Below are 27,785 nucleotides of genomic sequence, written 5' to 3'. Positions count from 1 at the left end.
CGCAATCTAGTGACAGACAAAACAAATCTCAACTCAAGGTCATTTTTTAGATCTTAAATTATATAATTTGACCAATTGTTGGTTGGTTTGTGAATTTGTTTGTAAGCAAGAATAAACACAAGATAACAACATGCAGATTTCTTTCTGAGGTTGTTTTTAACATTTTCACTGTTTTCCCAGAGAATAATTCAAGGATGTTGATGAAAACAAAGCAAATTGTGTGATGAAGATATTCAACAACTGTTTGAGGTAAAGAAAAAGCCTTGAAGCAGAGATATTCAAAAACAAAAATCTTTATTTAAGAAATGATGATTCCAGACAAGGTTAAGTTATAAAACAGCAACATAGAAATAACTCTCTGTATACATGATAATACACTTGGTGAAAATACTGAAACCACAGGTGATTGACTGTCTGTCAGATGTTTCCTCAATCACTTCATAATGAATATCTGGGAATTAGAATTCCACTGCACAGCTGCCGGGAGCTTTAACCTGGTATGAACAGACTCCGACTATTTCACAGCCTCCTCTGTGGTCTTGTTGCCCTCAGCTATTTCTGTGGCAGTTGAAATATCATCAGTGGAACCAGTAATGTCCTCGTTAACACACTGATCCCTGCGGGTATCACCGCAGTTATCCACACGTTCATCTGTGATAACCTGCGTGTCACCACTGGAGCTTTTATCAGGCAAGTTAGTTTCTGCAGCATTATCTTCCTCCTCCTCCTCCTCGTCACTACTGTCTGTGATCTCTCCCTCTTCCACCTCCTGCTCCCCTGATTCCCTCCTCGCCCGTTTCTCCCGTGGAGGTTCCGTCTCAGGACCGGTTCCTTGTGTTGTGCGAGACCCGAGCGGCGCTGGTGAAACTCTGGTCTCATCTTCCTCCTTGTGGTCCACCTCTTCACCCTTTGTTGCAAAACCACTCCGGGCTGACGCAGGCTCAGCTGAAACAATATGACCCCAGTTGTGTATTGCATGATTACACAAGACTGTTGCAACAGTATGATTCTGACTTGTTGTTTGAACTACAATACACACAAGTGATCAGAGTGATCGTGAAAATTCTCAGGCACAGCTGGGGGGGTGGGGGGGGGGTCATGCTTGAACAGAGAGGGTGAGAAAGCGAGGGTCAGTGCAGACACTTTGGGATCGATGACGCCATGTTTTTGGCTCCGTGCTCGTTTCCAGGATGAGGCAGCATGCCAAGCAATTAGTTATGTAATAAAGTAGGGTGGACGTGTGTGAAAGAAAGACGGCAGAATAAACGACTGTAAAACAATAATTGTGAATTATAGCCAATTACTCCCCAGAAAGATGTCCCCACAGTCTGGTGAAATCATAAAACGCTCAAAATGATGTGCATGAACTAATGTACGTTAAAATGTAAACCTCAGAGACGCTGGCCAGCGGTTCCAACTATGTTAAGAAAGATTAATGCAATTCAAATTTTACTATGTGTGCTGTAATATGAGAGAATTAAAACGATGGCTGCTACTTAATGTAAAGGCTGCACGTTACTTCGACCACATAAATTTGAGGTTCGCTCACACACATCACGACTTTGAGTTATGGATGCTGCGTCCTCAACGGGCCAGAAATAAAAACACACCTGCTGCAATCAAATGTTGCTGAAGATATTATTGGTGTGAACGTTTGAAAGCATGAGAATCAATTACAAGCTTAGATATAGTTGTGTAAAAACATTTTAGATTAGTTGTGTTATCTTCTAGGTCTCTTTTCAGGCCCGGTGTTAACATCTGTCTCTAGTCTGATTCGATCTCAAGCTCTAAGCACAACTAAGATGCAATAAGTGACGCATTCGAGATCCGATCACTCAAACCACATTGGGAGGTGACACAACACATCCAACTATTCTTTTAGCCGTGTTAAAGCAAATGGAGACACTAAGCTGATGTCCTCTGACCGGATAAAGCTTAATAATGAACCAAAGTACTTTGGTTTATTGGTACATTTGGAACATTTCTCAGTGTTTTCTCATTCAGAAGTAAAACCCTATTTCCTAAGAGCTGCACGGAGCAATTTGTTTCGCTCGGCTTCTTCTTGCACCGGCAACAGAGCCGTCTGTATTCAGAAGATCAAGTGTGGGGACGTGTTCTAAAGCCAGATGTGAAGTGAAGAACTTGCAGCTGTCCACTTGGGATCCGATCACTGGAGATGTTTGTTAATACCAAGTGTGAACAGCGCCTCTCAGGGAGATCTCTCAATTTGGGATACGGCTCCGTGTTCGTTCCGCCAGTCGTCACACGTGTTGAGTCAACATGTGTTTTCTTGTTTCAGAAGCTGACACATTTCTCTCTGTATAACAAGGACAGCAGACACCAATTTGCTGGAGAAACTTCTCTCGACATTGGTAGATTTGACCCTTCTCTAAAAGCACTGGCAGCCTGGATCTTAATGCTGTGAAAAGTGGCTTCAGTGGGATTGTTCTGATGTTTGTTAATGAGGATAACCTTCTAAACTTAACCCACTGAAGGGCAGCTACATTTGAAAGTAACAGTGAGTGACTGCTTGCTTCCTGTACGGAGCAGGCAGGGACATCAACAGGACTTTATCCTCACTTGAACGTGCTGCAGCCGCAGGGAGCGATTGCTTGTTATCACTTCCTGCCCGGCTTCCCAGGCTTTGGCATGTGCAATTCTCAGGATGTTTCTACGGTTAACATCGGGGCAAAACAGTGCAGCACCAAGGCCTTATCACTGAAAACACACACACACTCAGACTAAAATTACCTTATTCGTCATGTAGCCAGTCTGGGCCTGACAGAGTAATGATACTGGGTGACTGTGGTGTTTTCTGACCACACTGACCCGACTCAGAGACACTGTTTAGCCAACTGTGCAGATCTGAGTAGACGGAAATTGCTGAAAGCTTCTTCATGATATAAACAGTGGAGGAGACAAACAGGTGAGGCAGAGGAAGGCTGACCTGCTGCTCGCTCTTCTTCTGTTGTCTGTCACAACTCATGAGGTCACTGTTTAACAGTAAGCCGTGTTTAATGCTCCGTTTGGCCATGGTCATCGCTGAGGTTAACATGGTGTGCATGATGCTGTGCAGAGCACACTCATTTCCGTTGGGGTACTGGTTACCATAGTGAAAAATACGGGAACAAGGAGACTAGAAGTCTCAGCTGAAAAACCCCAGGACATGATACAACTCTGCTGGAATCAAGGGAGTGGAGATAGGCTGCTTTGGGGCTACGCAGAATTTCATGCACACTTCTGATTAGTGACAGAACGATGGGATAAATATAGGGATGAAGAAATTATATTTTGTAAGTAAAGAAAGAGGTTAGTGTCGATGCAGAAAATAGCTTCAGGACAGGATGTAGGGAATTAGCAGGAGTTAGAATTAGATAAGGCTTGTTTTTTTACCTGCTCCTTTTAGAGGATACTCCTTCCAATGTTCTCTGAGAACAACATGCAGCACAGGATATTCAATCAGGGTTTTGTAACTCAGGTTGTCCCTCAGGCTCTTCTGAATGTCCAACTCGTGGTACCTATTTCACAAAAACACACACACAAGACAAAGAGGAGATTACAATTCAACACAATTACATGATGCTAAAGGTAAATTATGTGACATTAGACCAATTTAAGGTAATTTCACGTTTTTAGGTGCTCGGCAGCAGCAAAGACACACAGGGAACTCTTTCACCAGCAACTGCAGTTTTTCATTTCCAGCCGCCTATGGCTTGTTGAGTGGGTGAACATCTTCTGAGGATTGATACTGATTTGAGTCACTTCTTGGCAAAGTGAATTCCCTGTTTGGTGCTTGTCTCAAAAGATGAAAATTGGCTTTACAGAGATGCAGAAGTGTCTCTCTCAAGTAAATCTCAAGACCTCTAGCTCTTTGCATGAGATGACATCAGTCGAGTCTCGTCTCTAAATAGCCCTGTCAAACATTAGCAATAGTCATAAATCACTGAATGGTTAACTAGATGTTTCTGGGAGACGTAACTTTCCTCAACTGATTCATAACCATCCAGCTCGGGCTGTCATCACCGAACAGCAAGGCACCGTGTATTTTGGGTACATCTATTAACTGGCACCGTCGCTTCCAGATGTCAAGCCTCTGCCAGACTGATGATTACTGAGCCATTGTTTCTTTTGCTTAGAGCACAAGCAGACTGGGAACCATGCGGGCAGACACCCACTCCCCCAGGGAATCAAAGCCCTCGGCTGTTATGTGAACGTTTTTCACTGGATGGACAGTTTCCAGGAGAGCCCTCACTCCTGGGAGAGCTGGTCTTAGGTGGGCTGAAGATTGATTTCATGTGATCCCACAAATAAACGGCCGTGTTATGGCACTTCCTCCTGGACAGCATAAAGGAAAGAAAGTGAGAGTCTGAAAACGCACAGGAAATGTCTTGCCACAGTACAATGAGTGGTTGCATGGTATTCCAGACAGACCTCCACATCAGAGAAGTATAAATAGCCTCTGGGAAGCTGGACACAAAAACATGGTGGAAGGATAATCTGCAGAAACCAGCTTGTGGAGCTGATACTGCAGCAGGATATCTAGGACTGCATATGTTTGTAATGTGGTTGCAAATGGGGTTTCCATCAATTGTCTTTATGTCTAACTTTTGATAAATGGGATGTTTGTAGATGTTTTTGTATTTACGTGACTATACAAGCAAAAAAAACAAACAAAGTTAGAACATTGTGTCTCTTTATGGTGTCGATGGGATCATTAGAGCTGCGTACATTTCTAGAAACACTGTTGGATGAATCAGCCAAGAACACGCACACATCTGGTCTCTATACAGTGTTCTGGTGGATGAACAGAACAGAGACTGGTGTTCTCTTCAGGGACGGTTTCTCTTCGATCAATGGCTGTGTCAGGATATGATGGACAGTAATGAACTAGTACTCACTTGTGGCCATTGGATCTGTGGCATTATTCCCAACATTTTGACAGCTCAGCAGATCTTGGCCACTGTACGACAGCGTGCTTTTCATTCTGCCTTCAAGGGAGGCAAATTCAGAACATGCATAAAGACTCTTTTCTGCAAGTAACATAACATCTGAGGCCGACTGCAATGGAGAATACGGATAACCACAAACTCATACAGCAGAACTATTACCGCACTGTAACCGTGACACTGACAAATTAGGCAATATTAACTTCTGCTATTTATGCCCTGCTATTTTAGTAACAATACCCAGTACAAGCTCAGCGCTGCAGGAGACCTGAGGAAGCATCTGCTGCACAGAAAACCAGCCTGAACATAGCTCCAGGCAAAGCGGAGGGAGAGCAGATCAACAGGCTCAGGAAGGCTAAGGAGAGGGTTTGCCACAAATGTGGGAGAGAACAAACTGCTTGTGCAGGACAGAAACATCAGTGTCCTACGGGCTCAGAACAGTGGTTAGAAAAGTAGACTGAGGTTTCCTTTTTCTGGCTGCTAATGTAAAACCAGCATCTCTTCGTCAAGTCAACACTGTACTAAGGGGAGGTACGGGTCCGGGGAGATGGCATCTTCTGGATCTCTGGGGTGGAGTGAATAAAAATAAACAGAAAGTAACACAAACACCCAGACGGGTATGAATGCTTCTCTTGATGCACAGTCAGTCGTCTTTCCAGTAAGAGGATGTTGACCGGTCACCCGTTTATGTTTAGTTTAGCACAAGAGCTCCTTTATTGGACCTGCTTGATATTCCCGTAGACCTTCGACAACAAATAATGCAATCACGACCTTTGTGTTGTGCTTGGCAAATGGCAACTTAGTAGACACAACTGGTGCCAACACTAATTAACTTTCACTGAGCAACAGCGCCCCCTGCAACCACAAACTGGCTGTGACCTCAGTTTGGAGGGGTTCCTCTTCTTCCTCGAGCTGCACTTTGGCAATGGCCGAATTATGAAACTCTAGCAGTTCACGTAAGGTGATTCTCATTAGCACAAGCTTTCTAATTTCACCACCGCGATTCATCCGCCCCACAGGACAGTGTTAACAATTAACACTCACTAATAACTGAGCATAGACAGCTCCTCATTGTGCAAGCCCGGGCTGAAGGCTATGAGGTTATGAGAGGAAACTGTTACTGAGGTCAGAGAGAGAGCCAGATTTACATCCGTGAATTACTCACCACCGCAGACATGATAAGACACGGTCAATACATTCCTTCTTCGATTGTTTCCTTCATGACTGTGATTGTTCCAGGAAAGACGCTTATCGAAATAACTAATAAAATCTTTTTCTCACGATGGGTGATGCTGTTAAGTGAAGAGCGGCTGTTATGACTCAATTATATAAAAATTCCAAGATAAGGGCTCACCTCGATGTGACTCTTACCTGATACCAACCTCCTTAGTATCACTAAGTGGAGGAGAAACTGGTAAAGCTGCAACACTGGCCGGATGTGGTTTGTGTGGATGGGAACGTAGAGTGAGAAATGTAGGTTCTTGACATATGTATTTAAATAAACAGGGATTAAATAACATTACATTAAACAAAGCCTGAGGTCATATTTAAGACAGCGTTTGTTATTAACAGATTTCTGGTCCTATTTTTAAGCAACAAAATAATGACAAATATGTTATTAGCTCCACTCAGGATTTTATGCTTTCACCAATTTGTTTGTTTGTTTGTTGTCACCAAGGTTAAGCAAAAACTACTAAATGGATTTTCAGGAAACTTGGTGGAAGGATTGGAAATGGGCCAATGAGAGAATCATTATATATTCATGGATAGAGGATTTTTTTTTATGACTTTCTTAAATGTTGCAAGATATTTTGACATTTTCACCAATTTCTGAGAGAATATTTCACGGATCTTGATGAAAACAATCAACAATGAGCTGATGATGGAGATGATGATGATGAGTGTGTGCAGGTTTGGGTCTTAATGGGGATATGTGCTCTACTGTGTGCCATCCTAGTTGTTTAAGAAACGGTCTGCAGACGCTTACATTACTTCATAATATTCTTTCCTGGTGTTTTCTTTTTTGAATCCGTTTATTCAGTTGATCTAAACTTTTTTTGCCGTTACAGCCTTTCCCCCCCGAAAGCTTTATGGCAAATTCCAACTGTTGCATGTTTGTCCTTCTGGGGGGAGACCCAGATGATCTCCAGGTAGGATGACCTCACTTGTGTTCAACGTATAGATGAGTAAATGTGGGTTTGCAGAAGAAAAAAAAGATTTCTGGGTTTAAATTCCTATTTAATGTTATTATGAAAGCATTGGCTTCGTCCTAGGAGGCATCTGCTATAATCATCAAAAACATGTGCACAGTTGTGAGCTATTACACACACACAGCCATGCATGTCTACCTGTTACTACAGCCAGTGAGGGAAGGGAATCCATACGTTGAATAAGGATTCTGGCTTTCACGCTGATATAACGTTAGAGGGGGGTACATCTGTGACTTGTTTGTGGTGTGTGAGTGTAATCAAGTCTTCATATGTAATCATGGAGGAGAAACTAGAGAAAGATGGAAAAGATTATTAATCACAAATTTTGATTGCACCTGTGTAATAATTATTCATTAAATGCCTAAGAACGATTAGAACCATGTTATATATTGTGTTGACATAGTGCTTCTCAACAAAGCACTATGTCAACCTCATTGAAGTAGATATTTTGTTATTGTTACTGAATGAAAGTGGTCGGAGCTACTTATTGCACGTTTAAGACCCAACTGTGAATGATTCAAGAGGCTTAAACATGGTTCTAAATAAGACCTTTGACCATAAAACCAATATCTGACTTTATTAAGTGTGTTTAATTATCTCATGTGTAATTTAATTTGTTAATATCTAATTTAGATCATAAAAATGGCAATGCAATTTGAAAATGTCATCAACTTTATGACCCTGCAGTATTTGTGATGTGAAGTATTGAAAATACATTGTACTCTTGAATGTAATGTCATTATAATAAAGCTCCCAATTTTAAGGTGTGTGGTTTAAGGAATAAATGAAAGATTTAAAAGCATTTAAACTCTCATTAAATTCATAAAAAGGTTAGAGGTGACAGCTCATACTAGCTCAAACTCGCACTGAGCTGTCGCATCTCCGCTCATCTTTCAGTAATTCCTCTCTATATGCTGCCATATGATATCATTTATCTTGTGAGAGAGTGTGTGTGCGACCACGCCCACTGGGCAAACCAAGAAGCAGAGTGAGTTTTACGAGGATGAAGGATGGGAGCTTTCATGACGTTTCATTCTGGCCAGGGGGGGGTAATGATATAACCACGAGGATCATCATTCACTCCACGACTAAGTGGAAATGGAGGACAGCCAAAGCAGTCGACAGTAGGCGAGGCAACAAATGGGTGCTACAAATACCATCATGATGAATCCCTAATAAGACCCTCGTTAAAAAATAGAGAGAGGATGGGGAGAGAGGAGACACAGGACAGAGAGATGGAGACAGAAAGCGACTGAGACAAAGAAAACAGGGATGGGAGATGTAGGTCCTATAAAACAAGTTGTGGACAGTTTTATAGTGATGGCATCTCTGGTGTCTGAAACCCCTTCAGGCCTCGCTCCTGAGAGTCTGTGGAGCCTCGCAGGGATTTAGTGAATTTCTCAGTCAGTGATGTCATGCTCATCAACGGATTATGTCGACTTTGTACATTCTGAAGCAACCAGTCATGACTGGCAGGCCCGATCAAACCGTCGCAGCCAAATGGAGAGGATGCCTGAGGAATGACAGGAGTCGCAGCACGCAGCTGTTTTATAGTCTGTAGCACTTTCAACAAGGCATCATTTGTATTTCAGGACTTTATACTGTGGAGAATATTAACTATATTTCTTTAGTGAGCATATTTTTTTTTTACTTATTTATTTTAAAGTGTAATATCAAACATCTCAAATCCCACCCTTTATCCCTTCTCTATACTGTTGCACTAAATAAAGGCATAAATACTATAACAAATTAATAAATAAATAAATTACTCTTTAAAAACAAAGAATGAAAAGGTGGGGGGGATGCAGACCCTGGCCGTGCTGCAAATACAGTCAATGTAATAAAAACTTGTTTCCATTCCAACCATATGATGATAGATGATTGGTTAATCTAAATAAAAAGATTTTGTTATTGGCTGAAAATGCCAAAGCATTACTACACTACATGATGTCATGTTCTGACTCCATAGTGGATCATGTTGATTCATTCTTTCGATATGATCATAAATTATAATAACGTTCTGACTTCTTGATCGTGATTCCTTCATGATGTCACTGATATGACATATGATTGGGAATAACTGATTTCTGATTAAGATAATTTTGATTAAACATAAGCTTCAGATTGTTTCTATTTATTGTTAATCATCTGGAAATGGTGAAAAGTCCATTTATCTGTCCACACACACGAGCAAAACAAGAGGCCTCACAAGTGGAGAGGCTTTTCCTCCTAGAACTGGATTAAACCCTTTTTGCAGAAAGAATTCACCTTCTTCAACCCTTTCAGTTCATTTCAAGTCAAGCGAGAATATTTCACATTGTTGAACATGTGAAATAAGACGATAGGAAACGAATCTTACCTCACGGAGTTGGCCTTCCTGCCCTCTGCCTTCATGAAGACCTTCACGTGATTGGACGGCGCGTGCACGTACACCTTCAACCTGGACGAGAAGTTCACATCAACACAGGACATTAGAGACTCAAATCAAGTAAAGGGACAAGAACAAAAGATGTGGGTACATTAACTGTGCAGTCTTTCTAATGGTCACGGTAAAGGTGAAAACACAAAGAGCCCATTGAGCACAACAGAGACCTAAATGTACACTTGTCTGGCACGTTGACTGATAGGCAGCATGCACGGGCTCTGAAGTATCTTGTGTAAGGGAAACTCCTGAATTGCTACTGACGGCCAGAGCACCCGAGCCTCGGGGAGTTAACCTCCGCTCACTTGACTCCAGGCGAAGCAGAGGCTGTGTCTAAATGCCTGGTGTCTGTTCAAAGAGCTCCACCCGTCTGCAATATGCTTTACAGTAGTTTTACATTAGACCGTTTACTGCTGATTGTTATCAGCACAAAGCTTAGGTCAGAAGAGTCAGATCGCTGCTCTGTGAGAGGGTCAGATTAAAAATACCGAGCGTGTCCGAAACCAAAGAGCTTCTTCAAAGTTCACGTCGGGAGAAACACGAGCTCGGGAAATGAGAAAGAAAATGAAGCGAGAGCAAAATTGAAAAGATAAATGGGGGGAAAGAGTATCGGCAGGAATCAGACGAAACACGATGAAGAACCGAGCGGATCCTGTGTGAGTGAAACTGTATTTGCTTGATATGAAAGATCAGGATGTAAAATTGCCTCAGAATAACTGGCCCATCGACTCAATGGAGAACATTAACACTCATGTGAGGTGGCACAGATCAAATGTTCAAATGTTAAATTCATTACATGACACATACCCTGTCATTGTACTGTAAATTTCAATTTAAACAGAAAATATATTTGAAATTTGTGGTGGTAAGGAGAAGAGTCTTCAAAATAAAATACTCTTTTCCGTTCCTTTGTTTACACGCAGACTGGATTTGTACCGAGTCTCTAACTGACGCATAATCCCTGAACACACTGCTGCCAAACTCAATTACAGGGGTTCTGGTCTGGCGTGACTGGATTCAGGTCATCAAAACCAAGGCCGCAGTAAAACAGCTGATATTTTTAGATGAAGAATGGTGCGTGTGGCCAGAAAGTAAATCTCAAACTTTACAGCCACTGCAGCTCTGTGCTTTAACGAGTTCTGCTGCTAATTAACCTTTTTACTCGAGGCAATGTTGAAAAATAGAGAGAAATTATGTCTTGAGTCACATTAACATGAAGACACTCAACCGGAGTGAGTGGTTGTGATTTGCTGTGAGTCTTAGAAGTAAAAAAACGTTTATCTGCAATATTTAGCGAGAAAACTTTTAAACTATCCAGATTTTGATACAGAGTTTGTTGTATTTGTTACAGCTGGCGGTTTCTGCTTCAGGAAGCCGGGGATCATGGGTAAAATCCCATGATATCCGCTCGGACATGGACCCCAACAGAATGAATAACCGCTTGGCAACAGAGGGCGCTGCTGCTCAGTAAAAGTTACATAATTTAGTTACATACTTTCTGATAATCGACCGATTGATCAACTAATGATTTGGGCTCTATTTTTAACAGCTGTTTCATATCTACAGCAGTGATGCTCAGGCTGCATGGGGAACAAGTCAGTTTTAAACAATACACTAAGCCTATAATCTGTGTAATGTGCCCGAGACGAGATGATGCAATTACAGATGAATGCAACTGCGTCACACTGGTGCTGAAATCGCTGGTTTGTGTTTATTATTATTACGCTTTGCTGCTAAAAGTGCGGATATCACTGTAGCTACATTTCAACAGCAATTACCAAGATAAATTCAATTAGCTCGGTTTTCTCCTCTTTCTCCCTCCAGTTGTTATGAACAAGAGAATCCACAAACTAAACACAGCTTTACAGCGGTTAACAACAGTGAAACTGCTCATTTGAACTTTGCAAGAGAAGAGAAAACAAGCCGTCATTATCCTTGAACTTTAAGGTTTTCCAAGCCGCATATCAAACCAGTGTTGATTTTTGGGCCTGTTATTACATTGTTATGTTTTCTGTTTCTATTCACGAGTCCACTGACTGAAGCAAAACAACCAAGTGGTTGCATTTCTACCACTGAATGCACGTCATTGATCTTCAGGTTTGTGGCTTTGCTTCACGATTCAGCAGGAGCTGTGGTCAGCGGCAATAAATCGAACTAAAAAACCCACAGTGGCTAAATATACTTCAGTCAATACCTGTGACTTACTGCCAAGAACTCAAACACAGTTTTCATCTGAGCTCAAGAGGGCAGAACGACCTGTAGCTGCTACACAAGCAAACAACAAGCAGAAAGACATAAGATGGAACAAGGCTCACTTCTGGCGAGTCACAGGGTCCGACTCGGTGGGATGGATGTAAGGCGTCAAGAGCTGCTTCAAGGTTTGACTGTCAGGCACCCTACAAGGAACGAGAAGGTGGAGGAAAGAGCAAAAGTGAGAGAAACGGTAAAATCAACTTCAAACAACATCATGATTATTACCTTGATAGTATTCTGACTATTGAAAGGGCCGTTGATACTCACCATTCATGCTTTAACAACATTGAGTATCTTATTCACTAATTGGAATATTTATACATGACTCACCTCCTCTGACTGAACTCTGTCTTGCTCTGGAGAAACATGAACTTCAGATGCCACATGAACTGTTTTTCCCTGAATGAGACAAACAAAAACACATTTTTAGTTTCTGCTTATTTATATATATAAAAAAAACACAGTGGTGCTTGATGTCTGTTGTTCAACAGACAGATGAGGTCACCGGTGCTCTCACAGTATCCTCAACACAAATGTCCTTGTTTGAATTCTGAGCATTAAATGGATTCAGTCTTAATCTCTCCAAGACAATACGCCTGGATGCTTCCAAAATCTTGTCCATCTGTGTGACTCTGTGTGTGTGTAAATGAATAAATGAGAGTTGCCATGGAGACCGTGACATATACACTCAATACTGGGACAGCAGCTGGTGGATATCACAGAATGATCTCTTCTTCTGGGGTAATGCTTCGGGGCAGTAACTATTAAACGTGGTTGGGTTTTTCTGGGTTGCTGGGCGTGCTCTACAACCAAACATTTATTCCCCAAACAGCTGCTGCTGTGCTCATATTTACTACTGTCACCAGGATTCAGAAATAGCCAGAAGAATCTAATATCTCAGACAGTGCAGGAGATACAAGACGATGTGATTCCAGCCTTTTTAAATCTTTTAAAAATTAGGAAGTTATAACCAATAAATTGCTGATTACAGTAACTCAAGGTTATTTAAACTGTTTGATTGTTGAAGATAAGATGTTTTTCAAATGGATATATATGACAAGAATGACACAAATGCTCAAACAAGCATGCCAGGCCAGTAGCTGGAGATAAAGTCAACATCAACGATTTGTTGAATACCACAGAAAAACGTTGTGAGCATGCTCGGTAAGCATGCTCACACTGGTTGTTGTTGCTTCTGGTGCATCGTCATTACTCTACGCTGTAGTGGGCATGCACAAAGTAAGCTGGGTTGTACTTGTACACACAAAAATCTGCACATTGAAAGACCTTTGTAAAAATCTCAGTTTTTCGTGTCTTAGAATGTTGTTTGTCTGTGGATTAGAGGCCCAAACGTCTTCAAACTATCCACTGGCTGTTTCTGACTTGAAAGACAGGTATGACTTTGTAGATAAACACAGAAACAGAATATACAAGCTACTGGCACATCCTCAGAAACCCGTCCAGAGCAGTATACCACACATGCGGAGCAGTGAACATAACTACAAGGACTTGTGTGGACCAAGACCACAGAATTTGCCACATATAGGGTGGAGCCGATTCATCAACCACTTCTCCATCAGAGGAGGAGGACTGAGGCCTTGATGGATCTGAGGAGTGAAGATGAAACATACCCTCAGAGAGACGCAAGGTTTAATTGTAAAGTAGATGCGAGAGACCTTGTTATTAAGGCTCTGGTACTCTCCGAGAGAGATTAAGAGCAGTTGGAGGTTTTCTTTTGATATGTTTAATATAAAACCTTTGTGTCCTTGGATTTCAAATAATTCTGGGGGGTATGAAAATGCTTTATTTTTGAATAACACAGATACAGATCATTTGTTGCATGTAGTGGAGGACTGTGGATCTTCATAATAAACCAGTGAATCAACAAGGTAATTACGATTCATGCCCTGAGGAACATTATCCTGTGTACTCAATGTCCTGCCAATCTCCGGGTCTCTGTTTTACTCTGGGCCAAAGTGGTGATCAAGAAAATCGTGATGTAAAACTACAACCAGGCTCAGAAGCAGCAAATTCCAAAGCTGTATTTTAATGTGAGAATGAATTTGACGCCAACTTGGCCCAAGATTAAAATATGGATTTTACATTTAATGTTATACTCATGTTCCTAAATGGAATCAGAAGAATAACCACAGCAAGTGTTTTATTCTCTTTGATATATTATATTTATCACAAAATCCCCTTATATTAACTGACACAGTGGAATAGCACAGCAAATAATGAACAAAACAAAGGAGAAGCATATTGTCAGAGACTCCGTAATCAGCTACATGTGTATTTTGATAGTTGTGGTGCTTGTTCTGTGGATCCAGGTGGCAGCAATATGAATCAGGGGGCCTGTTTTTCATTCTTGAAACAGAAACAGGATGGGTAAGAGTCATTCAAAGAAGTAAAAGAAGGAGAAATATGTGCAGAACGGGCAGAAGACCCAATGAAAGGTAGTTCTGAGTTATAAGAAGGATGTGGAAGACAAGAGACTGGGAGGAGATACCCTACGTAATTGTAGGAGGAACCCATCACCTCAAACCCCTTAGTCAGAGGAATTTATGTGTATGCTAGGTTCCAGCATTATTCTTTGGTTTGGTGTACGTGCGCTTCGTAGGTGTATGTGTGTGTGTGTGGGTTTGCAAGTACCTAGGGTGGAGCACCAGGTGTGATGCCATTATTCTGTCATTACAACAAATGGAAACTATGTCTTTCATGGAAAAGAGGCTTGCCCAAAGGTGCATGCAATAATTTCAGACAAGGCCACAGTGCATACCTGGGATAAGAGCCATCATTCATTGTCAGGAGAAACGAGGAGAGAGCAGGGGTAAAAAAAAATACATAACAGAACGCACTTCCTGGTTCCTCAGCAGTTACTGTATTGCTGAAGGGCCTCGAGCAAAGCATTAAAACTCCAAGGGAGAGAAGTGGTAAACAGTAGAAAGCTAGTTGTGTGGTGCAACTCCCTCCTAAGCACAGGAAAACATGCTTGTTTGAAAAAAGATTACGCACTTGAATCGCACAAAGATTATGCTGAAAGGTTTATACCCTCCACAGAATTCCTTGCCAAAAGAAATTTCCTGCCTTATATGTCCTGCATTTAAGGGCATTTCTCTTTCAAGCGGGATTATTCATCAAATAGCTTGTTGGGCCACATGAACTAAGCCTGAGTGAATTAAATAGGATTCGTATATAGAAATGGATGGAAATGTGTTTCATTGCTAATACGGTACAAGTGATTAACTACTCTAGGGATTAAATCCTGATTCCTTTAAATCTCTAGGTTCATGATCTATTGAATTGGTGTCAATCGGCCACTGGGTGTTTTGTGTTTGAATACAAACGAGGAAGAATAGTCCCAGAGTCTAGGTTATCTGAGGGTTGCCATGCAGGACAGTTTAATAACAGCTCTGGAGGTAATATCGTGAGATCCAAATTTAAGATTCAGACTTTTTTGTCTCACTATGAAATTACTCATTGAGTAACATAGGGAGGGTTAAAGCGGTCACCCCTTGTGGCTTTCCAAGTTTGCTGTCTATGTTTTAAAATGACAGAACAATAACATTTTGTTTGTTCTAAAAAATCAACACGCTTGACATCTGAAAACACGAAACCCCTAAAGGCGAGTTTAGAGAGAACCAGACTTTTAGAGGCTGTTGTCACCTCCACCAAGAATGTTCTGTTCTTGCGGTGTACATTTGTTGATTGGCTGGTTTGTTTGTTTGTCAGCAGGAAAACCACTGAACACATTTTCAAAAAACTTGGGAGGAAGCACGGAACATTGGAACCAAGAAGAAACCAATTAAATCTAATGAGGATCAAGACAAATGAGGGCAGGTTCAGGTCATATGTAACATTGTGATATTGTAAAGCCTTTTGAATAATGCACAGTTCTTGATGACCTTAGATATCAATGAGTGTGAATGTCAGGGCCACTAAATGGAATTGAAGTTGGGCCTTGGCGGAGGTGTGCTCTCTACTGAGTGGCCTTCTAGTTGTATTAGAGCAGATTTTTAGGACTGATTTCACAATGAAACCTAGCAATTTCAGTTTGTTTCCCATTTCCAAAGCTTGCCTGAATTCAGGAAAAGTGTTAGTGATGAACCAGTGCACACTTCTGTCTTTCACATAAAAAAAAAGGAAGAGGATGTCGTCATTCCTGGCAACCATCAACTTGAAGAGCTGTATAAATACAAAGTCTGGTGTTTAGGCTGTAAGTGGACAAATTGTGACATTTTTGTTTAAATACATCATAAATATCTTACAAAAAATAACGAAGAATATTCAGGCCTCAGTGTGTATGTATAACAAAAGGGCAAGAATGATATTTTGTCCCCAGTATTAATAATAAAACATGTTTACATTTTCCACTCCTTTCTGGCCACATGTCAATCTCGTTTTTTAAACAGTTAAGCTTCTTGTGGTCCAACAAGCTGTTTGATGAATAATCCCTTTTGGAGGAAAACTGCCCATTAACAGAAGGCCATGTTTGGTAGCAGACGGCTTATTGCAATGGAATAAAGTTTAAATCTGTGAAATTCTAGAAGTAAATCTCTTTTTTTTTGAACAGGCATGTTTTCAGGTTTGATTTTCTCCGTTAGCTTACTTCATGCATTCACTGGCAATACGTGTAAGCCCGAAAGAAAAGTCAAGTCTTTAAAGCTTTTTACATTTTCAATCTTCAGAAAACCAAATTTTACATGTGAACAGCAAAGTGCGTGACCATGAAAGCCTTCGAGGAGAAACTGTAAAAATGTTTTTTTCATAGATTAATTGCTTTGAGTCAACCACAATTCTTCAGATCACTGGAGAGGGATTGGACAGCAGCTCTTTTGCTTTGCTTTACAACAGGTGGAAAACTTTCCCTTTCAATGACATGGTCGGCCGAACTAGTTTAAGCAAATTTGCTGCAGTGATCCATGCAGGAGATGGAGAAATGAAGCAGACTGAGGAGGATGGATGAATTTATTAACAAGAACACACTCTGTTGGTTAAGTGATTAGAGTTGGTTATGTCATCAACACCGAAGAGTAGAAAGCCTTATTGGTGGTTTGGCAGTGAGAGCAGAAATCCATCTGGCTGGATTAAAGGCTGGACAGATCCAACACGAATGGCGCAATATGTGCGAAACCATGTGTCATCAGAGGCCGATGCCAGCGGGGGGGTGGCAAATTGGTGTCTTTGGGGCCTCATAACTGAGATACAACAAATAATATAAGTATTCAGAGCTATGGTTGGTTTCGAGGAAGGGAGGGCGGACAAAAATTACCGTAAGACTCATTCTTTCTGCTCTGGCTTGAATCTTAATTTTCTTAGTCATCGCCTACTTACGCTGAAGAGTAAAAAGACCAAGGTGCCAACATGTATTGGGTCAAGAATAATAATTCAATAGCTGCGGATATATTTTGTGTCCACCTCTAGAGCTGTAGAATCAGTGTGGAATAAAAAATAAGGGAAGGTTTCATGGCCAAAAGTCATTGACACTAAAGACTCTCTGTGCAAGTACAAAATAATGTCATTAAATTTTAACTACAAATCGAAAAAGCTAATTATTAAAACGTAGTCAACCAAACGAGACACATGGCGAGTTCATTCCTTCTCGAGCTCCTGCAGCACATTCACGTCTCTGGTTAATTTACAGTTTGGAATGTCACTTGGAGCCAGGGAGCGGCGTGTAGCCCACAGTTATGTGGCCAATTGTGATGACAGCGTTTGCAACGCTGATGAAACGGCTGCTTGCCATTCTGATGGGAGTATTTTTCCTCGGATGGCAGCCGGCGTAGACTCTGTTCTGCATCAGCAGTGGTTAATCAAGCCAGTGACGGCCAGGAGGCTGTCTGATGGAGTCTAAAACAACGTTTGACGAAAGCTGCTGCTGCTGATTGTTACATTTGAACCCAATTTTTTGGAAGGCAGGCGGCGTCGGGCACTTGAGCATGCAAAGTGATGAATAGTCATCCGTCAGCCATGAAATATGGCTCTGTCTGATTCAATTCACGATTGCATTTATTCATCATGAGGCAGATTACATACCGCACTCAGATTTCTGCAAACCTGTGATGACTGTGGCTACGACATTACAGCATTTTGAAAATTGCATTAATTGGCCTAATGGAGGGACTAAGTTAATGCCCCTCATCTACTGTTCCAGTAGCTCTGGAATGCTCATTTCTTTTTTGAATGTTTTCTTTTTCTGTATTTTTGCTGTAGAGAAATGCAGCGAAGGGCTTGAACCCATGATGCTGCTGTAATGACTCGACCAGGTGAGGACCAGGGTTCTTACAGCATTATCATCTAATAGCAGTAGATCTGAGGGATCAGTGTTCTCCAGTGCCTGTGAATATCCGCAAAACAAATACACAGTCTCCTTTAATTGAGAGAAGTGACTGAATTTAATTGAGTTAGTTTCAAAATATTGGGACATACTGACATACATGGCACAGATCCCCGCCAGCTCGTATTTCAATTTAATTGAGGTTTATTTAGAAATAAGTTTAGTTATTGTGCACAGCTCTGTAATATGTTGTCCAGTCCACTCAAGTGGTCTCTGGGAAAAGTATCCTGCCACGCCAGGCTGAGGCTGTAGAAAACAGAGTTCCACCCTAACACAACTGCTCTCCCCATGTTCTGCCAAATGCCAGCTGTTATATACTTTCCCTCCAAGGGCTGGACCGAGAGGCGACCTGTATTTCTTCAAACTCTTTACTGTTCATACCTTGTTTTGGAAATTAGTCACCGGCAAGAGGTGGAAAGAAAGTAGCAGCAAGGCCATTACTTTGCGTACAAACATTTAATCTGAGATACACACGCTAACTAACCCACACTCACGCACGCACACCATCGCCAGGCATGAAAGTGTTCTCGTCAGCTGTCTGCCAGTAATGATCCTTCTCTGGCAGCTCAAGTGCGTAGCAGGAATATGTCGCTAACCAGCTGCAGTCACACTGCTCGCACATCTGCTTCTTATATTATGTACTCGTTACATTCTGAAGCACGTTCTCTCTCGGCTCCTCACGATGTACTGTACACCCCTCATCCCGTCCCTCGTGTCCATTTGCGGATCGGCGAATGGTACACAGTTGCGGTTGGTTGAATAATCTTCACTCACACTGAGACGTGGTGAGACTAACCAGACTAAACAAAGACATAAGACCGTGCAGCTGGTGCATGAGTCCTCTACGGAGACTGTCATGGCAAAAAAAAGAAAGCATAAAGACTCTTCTTGTGTCTTCTGCTGGAGCAGTTTAGCTCATTTCCCAAAGGCTCAACCTCTATGAAATAAATTCAACCCTTAAGAGACACGCTGGTCCCTTCCTGCAAAAACTGCCTGTCACCATCTGACGAGTGTTCAGTTGGGAACTAGGGCGTGCGGGCCGGAGGGTGGGCAGAGGCCGCTGCTATAACCTGACATGATGTTGCCTCATCCTGAGACGTGCATGTTTAAGTCACAGCCTGTGCACCCCATAGACAGACGTGTCAAAGTGGTGGACTCTGAGGAGGGAAAAGAGCGTGGAGAGAGGGAAAGTAATGACATGAAACAAGCCCCAGGGAATAACAAAGGATTCTTTTAGTGGCAATCCTGATTGGCACCCAATGTTGTCCCATGGCATTTCAGACTCGTAAAACTTTAATATGCAGTTCAATAACCATTTTCCTCCTCCTCCTCCACAGGGGGATTAGAGTGGCACAGCTCGGGAGTCAAAAGAAAATGAGAAAGAAAAGGTGCCAAACATGAAGAGACCACCAGTGGAATCGAGCTTAATTGGAAAAAGGCCCATGTGAAAGAATTACTCGCTACTTCAGAGTCTCAAGGAAGCAATGAGCCTTGTCCTTTAAATTACTGCAGACGCCTGTTGTTGACTAAACTGAAATCATCTCCCATAAATCATTAAAGCAACAGCAGGGACAAGTTAAATAACAACAGCATCTAGATTGTATTTTAATCTGTGAGTTACATTTTAATCTAGAGAATAATTAAGTGATAAAAGTATATCTTTTACTAAAGATTCTTCTTTGGGTACTTGGTCTTTTTTTCTCCAGTTTCTGATTATTTTCTCAGTAAAGCCAAATTCTCCTTATTTAAAGATCTTTCACATTTCATGACTATAACAACTGACTCCTGTAAACAATCCCTAACGCTAACCGGCTACAACACAGCACATTAAAAAACGTATTATCAAAACAAATCACAACAATTACAATAACATAAATCATGTAACCAATTTCCAACACATCATAGATGTGGAGATAAGACCGAGCAGTTACACGTTTAATAGGTTATTCAGAAACAAGTCGTTAACGTGTACAGCCTTGTGGACTCTTTGTCTTCTGAATGAATAGGATAGTGAGTGTAATGACGTTTAAATACTTAGGAAGGTGATAAAAACGAAAAGATTAGGATCATTATCATATAATGAAAAAAGGCCAAAGGCATTAATAAGACGTGTCAATTACGGGTAAAACCCTAAGTGGGCGGCGGAGGAGGTGGAGCAGCTCGTCCTCTGATTGGGTCAAAGTCCAAATGGCTGGAAGCGTGTGATAAGTGTGTTAAGATCACATTCACAGTGCAGCACATAGTAACGCTGCATGAATGAGTGTGTGAATGGGTGAATGTCAGTGTAAAATGCTTTAACCAGACTAATATACTGGGGGGGATGTTTGTCTGCAGCTTGAAATTCAGATGCGGAGATCTTCAGCAGGAAATATGTGTGTGTGTGTGAGTTTGTGTAAATACACAGACACTGATGATATCTGACAAGAGTCAACAGACTGGCTTCAGCTCAGCAGCTGGAGAAGACCCCCTGCTGTGCCCAGCTCAGTTAGTTATAGACCGGTGTAAATACCGGTGAGACCTCCATGTCCTCAGGTGACTTTTTATAACATCGACGTGGTTAAATGTCCGTGTTTCGTCATCATGCCTGGAGATGACCTGAGGAGAGGCAGCACTGATGCGGCTGCTGTGAGGCTTAACAAGAGTGCCATCCTGTGGTTAAGTTAAACATCACTAATGAAGCTCAGTCTGCTGCAGACGACACAGGACTGAGCCTCATCAGAAAACCCCGATATGCTGTCTGACATTGTTTGATTCAGCTCCGACTGAAACTCAAACACCGACTTTGTTCAACAGCATGTACGTGTTTTCTCTTTTCTCTGATACGGCAGAACCGGTGTAGCACATTTAAGAAAATAATAAATACCGTGGATATTTTAATGTTTACATCCCTGTTTTTTTGTTTATTTGTTTGCAGGATTATGCAAAAACTACTCAAATTCCATCTCAATGGAATTTATTCCCAATAATCTTGATGGAAGGTTTGGAGAGAATTCGCTTTGGAGCAGTTGTGGACTAACAGACAGATCCAGGGTTCTATCACTTTCTACACAATCGTGTGTTTGTTTGACCTTGGCATAGGTAAACACTCTACTTAGTGCCATTCCAGTTATAACCTCTATTAAGGCGATTACGTGTTTATTGGTGTTTGTTTGTCTGAGAGTTAGCAGCATTGCAGAAAGACGACTGAATGGGATTGCCATGAAACTTAGTGGATGTATACAGCTTTGTCAAACATGTTAATATCCAATTTGAAGTAAACCTGCAGTATAAATACTCTGTATCTGAGCTACTTACTTTGAAAGGAAGAAGGTGGAGTTCTCTTTGCTCCTGGTGAAGGTGATGGGGAGGAACCTCAGAGTGATGTTCAACTTTCTGGCGTTGGCTGCCAGCCTCTTTGCCTGGATCACAGAAATGGTTTAAGTAGAAATTAGATCAATTCACTGGTTTAAATTTCTCAAATGTGAATATTGATGATTGTTTATAATTACATCTTTGATTTTGAGCTGACAAAAAACAAACATTTTTAAAGTGTTATTTAGGGCTTCAGAAAATTGGAATGGCCACAATTATATAGCAAACACAGATCACTGAATAGATTTATATTATAGTGGAAAAAAGCATCAACCATCATAGTATTTTATAGTAGTTTCCAGAAAGATATTGGTACATGTGCGGTTAAGTTTAGGCCTGACGACAGCAGATTCATATACACAAAAGCCATTTGATCTTTAATTAAGATTTCACAGCAGCACCAGACAATAATCTGATTAATTATAGATGCTGCTGATGAGATCAGCCGTGTCCAGTGAAACAGGTCGTAAGAAGAAAGTCTCTGTTCTCATCCTTGGAACAAATTTCATTTTGGGACCACAGACTGTGTGACATTTCAGTTCAATGGAAAAGTCAGTGGGGGGAGACGTCTTGTCTAAGAACAAATTGATCTAAATACCACACATCTGTTCTGCGTCCAATAATCCAGCCGGGCAAGTTTCATTAACAATCAAACTGAGGATGACCTGAACTTCTCTTTACCGCTCTCATCTAAATCTGAAAGGACAAGTCTTTCCTGTCTGGCGCTCCTGTTGCTTCTTCACGACTTCAGATTGACGGGTAGAAAGACACAGTAAAGCAGATTTATTAAGAGCCAGGGCCAGACAAAGGGCCAATAACAGATGAGAACGCAGTGATCTGGAATAAACTCAAATCTCTCCCGTCCTCCTGTGCCAAGCCTCATCATTTGGATTGATTTGTGACCACAGGAACAGTCGCTGCCTGGAAGTGGATTTACCAACTCGCAGCCGCTCGCCTCCGCGAACCAGCCGAGCAGCAGTTTACATCCACGTCCGTCCAGACTCATACAAGTCTAGTGAAGTCTCTGAAGGAATTGAATAAAACAGTATTGAGTGTATTTTGTCATAATACATGTATGAGTCTTTTTTGTGAGTTTTGGCCAATAGTATGTTTTGATGAGGTTACAATTCACCTTTCACCATCAAATTCTAATCAGATCATCTCTGGAACTAAATTTAAAGAAGCTTCCTAAAGACATTCCAGAAACAACATGTTCATGAGGTGAAAAACATTTGTATACAGTCACAGTGACCTTGACCTTTGACTGAAGCCAAAACCATATACACTTTTAGGGCAAGAGCGATGTAGATACCAATATTAGTAAGGAAAAAGGTTCAAAGCAACCTCTACCTTCGACAACCAAGTAACAATCAGTTAATCTTTGAGTCTTAGTTAATTTGAAGAATTTCCCTCGAAGCAACCTTTAAATATTCCGTGACAGGAGCCCAGGAAAAAACATTCTTGCGAAATCACCAAACATGTTGAGCTTGACCTTTTCAAACCAGACGGTTGATCGTTGAGTCCAAGTGAACGTTTCTGCCAAACATGAGAAGATTCCCTCGAAGGTGTTGTTGACATTTCACAAGACAAAAACATGTTTTCTAATGGTCACAGCAACGTTGACCTTTAACCACCAGAATCTAACCAGGTCCTCTTTGAGTTCAAGTGAATGTTTGTGCCAAATGTTAAGGAAATTCCTCAAAGCAACCTTGAAATGTCACATTCCACACAAGGCCACAATAAGCTGTTCTGTGAGATCACAAGACAAATTGACCTTTTGAAACTAAAAGTTCATCCTTGAGTCCAAGCGAAAGTTTCTGAGGGGAAATTTGAAGGGATTCCCTTGAGGTGTTCCAGAGATTTTGCGTTTTCAAGGTTTCTGAGGTCTAATCCAATCTTATCTTTCCATCTCTGAGTCCAAGTGAATGTTTGGACCAAATTAGGAGAATTCCCCTCACAGAGATCCTGAGACATCGCTCTAATACGAGTGGAACGGACAGACTGGCAGAGACGCTGAACGTTACATAAATGTGTGGTTTGGCGTAAGAGACGAAACAATGACTTAACTACAGCCGCACAAACTGCAGAGGAATTTAGAATAAATGTTGAATTTCATAATTGTGTTTCTGTGCAATTACTTTTAAAAGTTATTCTACCTCTCGCACACGTCTTTTTATATTGATTTATTATTAACAAAACAATTCAGTCTGCTTCTCACATTTAAATCTAATAAAACTTAAACTTCAGAAAAACTTACCTCATGGTGTCTGAATGTTACGTCTGGATATATTTATTTATTTTATTAACTTTGTCTTTTTTTGTGCGAGGATATAAAAACTGTGATATCTCTGTGGATGTTCACATGAATAAGGGGCCTAAATGTTGAGGGAATTTTCGACTTAAAAAATTATCCATTTCAGAAGTTTAGATACTTGAGCCCTTCAGTAGAAAAAGAACATACTTTAAAAGTTGTCCGAGGAACCCGGACGAGACGGTCCCTGGTGCTGCCATCAGCAAATCGCCCTGTATCCTCCAGAAACCTGTAGTCTGCAATGAACAGTACAAATACAAAGGTAAGAGAGATCATTTATTTTTAATAGCACCACTCATTTTGAAAATACCCTCAAATTAACTGTATATCAACTATTATTTCAATCTTTGATTAAACGCACACTGTCAAATGTCACAACCCAACAACATTAAATTAAAAATCTAAATTCAACAGTGTCTTCCCAGAGGCGTTAAAATAAATATTGCTTAGTAGTTTTGGAGAGAGGAAGGTGCTGACCATTCAGAAGAGCTATTTCATCAAACTCTGACAGGGGGACGAAGGCCGCTCTGTCTCTCACTCCGCTGCATCCAGACTTTTCCTTGTGTTTCTTCACACACAGCAAGCTGGAAAAGGAACAGAAACAAAAAACAGAGTCAGAAAATCATTCTACTGTGTCGTGTTGTACGTTTATTTGAGGATTCAGGAATTCTTAATCACATTCTCTAACATTGTGAGATAGATGTTTTTCTTTTCACATTTTTACTGAAGTTCCCAGGAATTATTCATCGATATTGGTCAGAAAAATAAACAGATTTATTGGAGTGACTGTGTTTGGTGCAGCTTGATTGACTCTAAGTGGCCTTGGCAGAGGAGCTTTGTCTACTGAGTGACATTCTACTGGAAATTGTAGCTGAATAATCTCCTGTCTATCAACTGTCTCATTCCTACATATTATTACATATTTCCCCTTAGTGTGAGGAATAAAGGATGATGTTATCTAATCTTAAAAATAAAAGGAGCCATAACACATCACGAGTAGATTTACTTTTGATGCTTTTATAACATACATTTAGCTATTTACGTGTATTTTGAGAGCTAGACTTTGACTTGTAACACAGTATTTTACCAGAGTTTTATTACTACTTTTAATTAGATAAAGAGCCTAAATACTCAAGTCTCCTCAGGAACATTTTGACTGAAACTGTTTCAAATTAAAACCATCACTGAAGCGAATACGATTATTCCCAAGAGCCTGTAATTGACATTCTGGAAGATGTTATTAGAAAAGAAAAAAAAATTGAACAAGCATGGAAAGAAAGTTGGATGGAGACAGGTATTTGGCCGGAGTCCCACAGAGACTGTCTCCATAGAGACTGTGTAGCAGGAGCGATGAGCGATGCCCAGAACAACAGGGGACAAGGAGAGAGGAGGTTGGACATCTCCTGGTAAACCTTGAGACGTTTTAATGAAATTTTCAGGTATGCCCTTTAATCTGCCTTTTACTATTTCAAGGTTTTTTTATTTGTGAACGTCTCAGCTTCCGCAGAAAGAGGAACAGGCCGTGAATCAGTGGCATTGAGAGTGGCATGTTGTCCCTGGCCACGAGTTAAAGAGCAGTTCAGGTAGTAAGTCAATTCAAATATTGTATTTCTTCATGCAGCTGTAGGGGGGAATCGTTACATAATACTTTGAGGTTTGCTCGGTTTTAATCTGAAAGAGGGGAGCTACTTCTTTGGTTTTTATTAGTGATATTAGACGAGCATGGAAGAATTATTATGTTGTACATGAGCTGATTGGAGGGACGGAGCTGAGGATCAAGAGTGAGATCTACAGACTAATATCAGAATATCAACGTATAAACAAGTATTTCTCTCTGATGAGGAGACAGAAGGTTTTCTGCAGTCATCCTCAGCTGGAAATAACCAAAGATCATGGACAAAGAAAACTGGTTCAATAACATCTACAGTCAAATCAAAATTCCTCACTTTTTCTGATTGTTTTACTGACACTGTCCATCGCACACGGTCAAGCAGACACACAAGATTCCTTCAAAGACTTAATGCACCAAACCCCATCCTTGTCTTGTCTTACATTACATAACTTTAAATCTCACAGGGAGATTTCCGGTGAACAGCCGAGGGAGAACATTTTTTTAGCCAAATCAAAGCTTGGGCTTTAGACAAGACAGATGGCAAAGTCTTTCCTTGTTGTTCTTTGGTATCAAGTGCTTTCTTTTATTTCTTCCTCATCATCCTGCAATGCACTAGACTGAGCTTGGTGCCAACATTGCACAGGTTCATAGAACATTTAGGTTTTCATGTTCATTTCAGAAAGAACAGGCCTCATGGAATTGGAGCTATAATCTTTAGTCAATAAACTAAAGGATCAAATTATACAACTTTCATTTTCTTTTGTAATGAAGATGCTTCCTTATCTTTGTATATATAAATACATGTTGCAATATAAATATACACATTATGTAGTATATGTGCCACGCAAACAGTGATGTAACATTATTGAACATTTTGCAGTAAAATAACTGTATAATAATAATAGAGATAATCTTACCTGCAGGAATGTGTAAGACAAGCAGGACATCTGTACTTTGCCTCCTCTGATCGACACACGACACATCTGTTGGAAACACAACATGTCAATGGTACAGACACACACACACACACACAACGAGCTGTTTTACAGTTAAACAGAGAAAAACTGTAGGAGATAAATAAAAAAGGCAGCCCAACTTCTCTGAATGCTTAGAATATCTGCTCCAATGCTTCCTCTCTTATCTTTACCTCCACCAAAGAGGTTATGTTTTCATCTGCGTTGGTTCATTAGCATAGTTACGCAAAAACTAGAGGACATTTTACCACTTAACTTGGTGGAAGGATGGGATATGGGTCTGAGAAGAACCCTTTAAATGTTGGTGCAGATCCAGGATTTGTTTTATTGCTTCTTAAACGTTGCAAGATCAAACTATTTTCTAAATTTCTCAAGAAATAAGAGAGAGAGAGAGATCTTGATTAAAAAAATTAATCATGCATGTTTGGAGAATTGATATCTATGAGTGAGTGAAATTAGTAGGATGTATGAGTTCTACTGTGTAACATTTAGGGGTTTAACATTCCTTTTTAAATTCCTCATAATATTAGTTTTGATTTAAGAATTTAGTTTGTTTTAACTTCTTTATGAATAACTGATGAATATACTCTATGTTTAAATTAACATCATCCTTCCTCAAGAGGTGTGGATCTGCCTTGGACAAGAAAACCTCACTTGGATAATTGGTGTGTTATAAATAAATTGTCATTTCTTAAATCTTTGTAAATTCTCCTTCATTTCCTGTCAACTTTTCTATTCAAGACAAGTGTCAAGAAAGGACTTTTATTTTTTAACTTATTTTACCTGTTTACATTTAATTGATTGATTGATTAATTGACATATTTCTATGACATGTACCGTTATCTAACGAGTTATTTATGCTTTTTAAATATGCGACATTGAGTATAAAAAAACACAAACTACACATCTGTAACTGGGTCAGTGATAAACCAGATGTGGAGCACATGAGCTAGCTGTTAGCCGTTAGCTGTTAGCCGTTAGCTCCTGACTGTTAAACACACTCACCCAGACAGAGACATCTTCCTCTTCGTCCCTCTCTGCTCTTCCTCCTCCCCGCTGTCCTCCCCCCGGGGCTCCGCCGGTGTCACGGCCCCTGTGGTCGGTGAAAGTAACGCGCACATCCCGGAGCAGCCGCGGAAACACGTTGGACTCAGAGACTCACAAAACTTCACAACAAACCCAACACTTCCGCACCGGCTGCACACGTGGGACAACACTTCCGGTTTGGGAACCCGCTCGGTGGCGACTCCTAGTGTCTCAGCGGCAGAACTACAACAACCTCCAGGGATGAAGATTGCGATGGAGCCAAGTTTTCATCTTTTCAATATTTTATAATTGTTGTAAAGATTCATTCAGACTCTATTCAATG

General features: G+C 40.8%; 1 protein-coding gene across 1 annotated transcript; it reads right to left on the bottom strand.

The window, feature by feature from the left end:
* Window positions 1–277: 277 nt before the first annotated feature.
* On the bottom strand, window positions 278–27,568 carry znhit6 (zinc finger HIT-type containing 6). Its single transcript, XM_061078646.1, has 10 exons — window positions 27,422–27,568; window positions 26,360–26,425; window positions 24,308–24,414; window positions 23,981–24,066; window positions 21,463–21,566; window positions 12,162–12,230; window positions 11,894–11,974; window positions 9,516–9,596; window positions 3,394–3,518; window positions 278–945 (listed from the first exon to the last, which is right to left on the bottom strand). Exons 1-10 carry the CDS (start codon window positions 27,535–27,537, stop codon window positions 515–517), a joined length of 1,266 nt encoding a protein of 421 aa, XP_060934629.1. The 5' UTR covers window positions 27,538–27,568; the 3' UTR covers window positions 278–514.
* Between the last annotated feature and the right edge of the window lie 217 nt (window positions 27,569–27,785).

The sequence above is a fragment of the Limanda limanda genome, chromosome 9 (genome assembly GCF_963576545.1).
Source record: "Limanda limanda chromosome 9, fLimLim1.1, whole genome shotgun sequence".
NCBI classification, from domain to species: Eukaryota; Metazoa; Chordata; class Actinopteri; order Pleuronectiformes; family Pleuronectidae; genus Limanda; species Limanda limanda.
The sequence above is the reverse complement of the archived record's forward strand: the minus strand, read 5'-3'. Positions and strand labels throughout refer to the sequence as shown.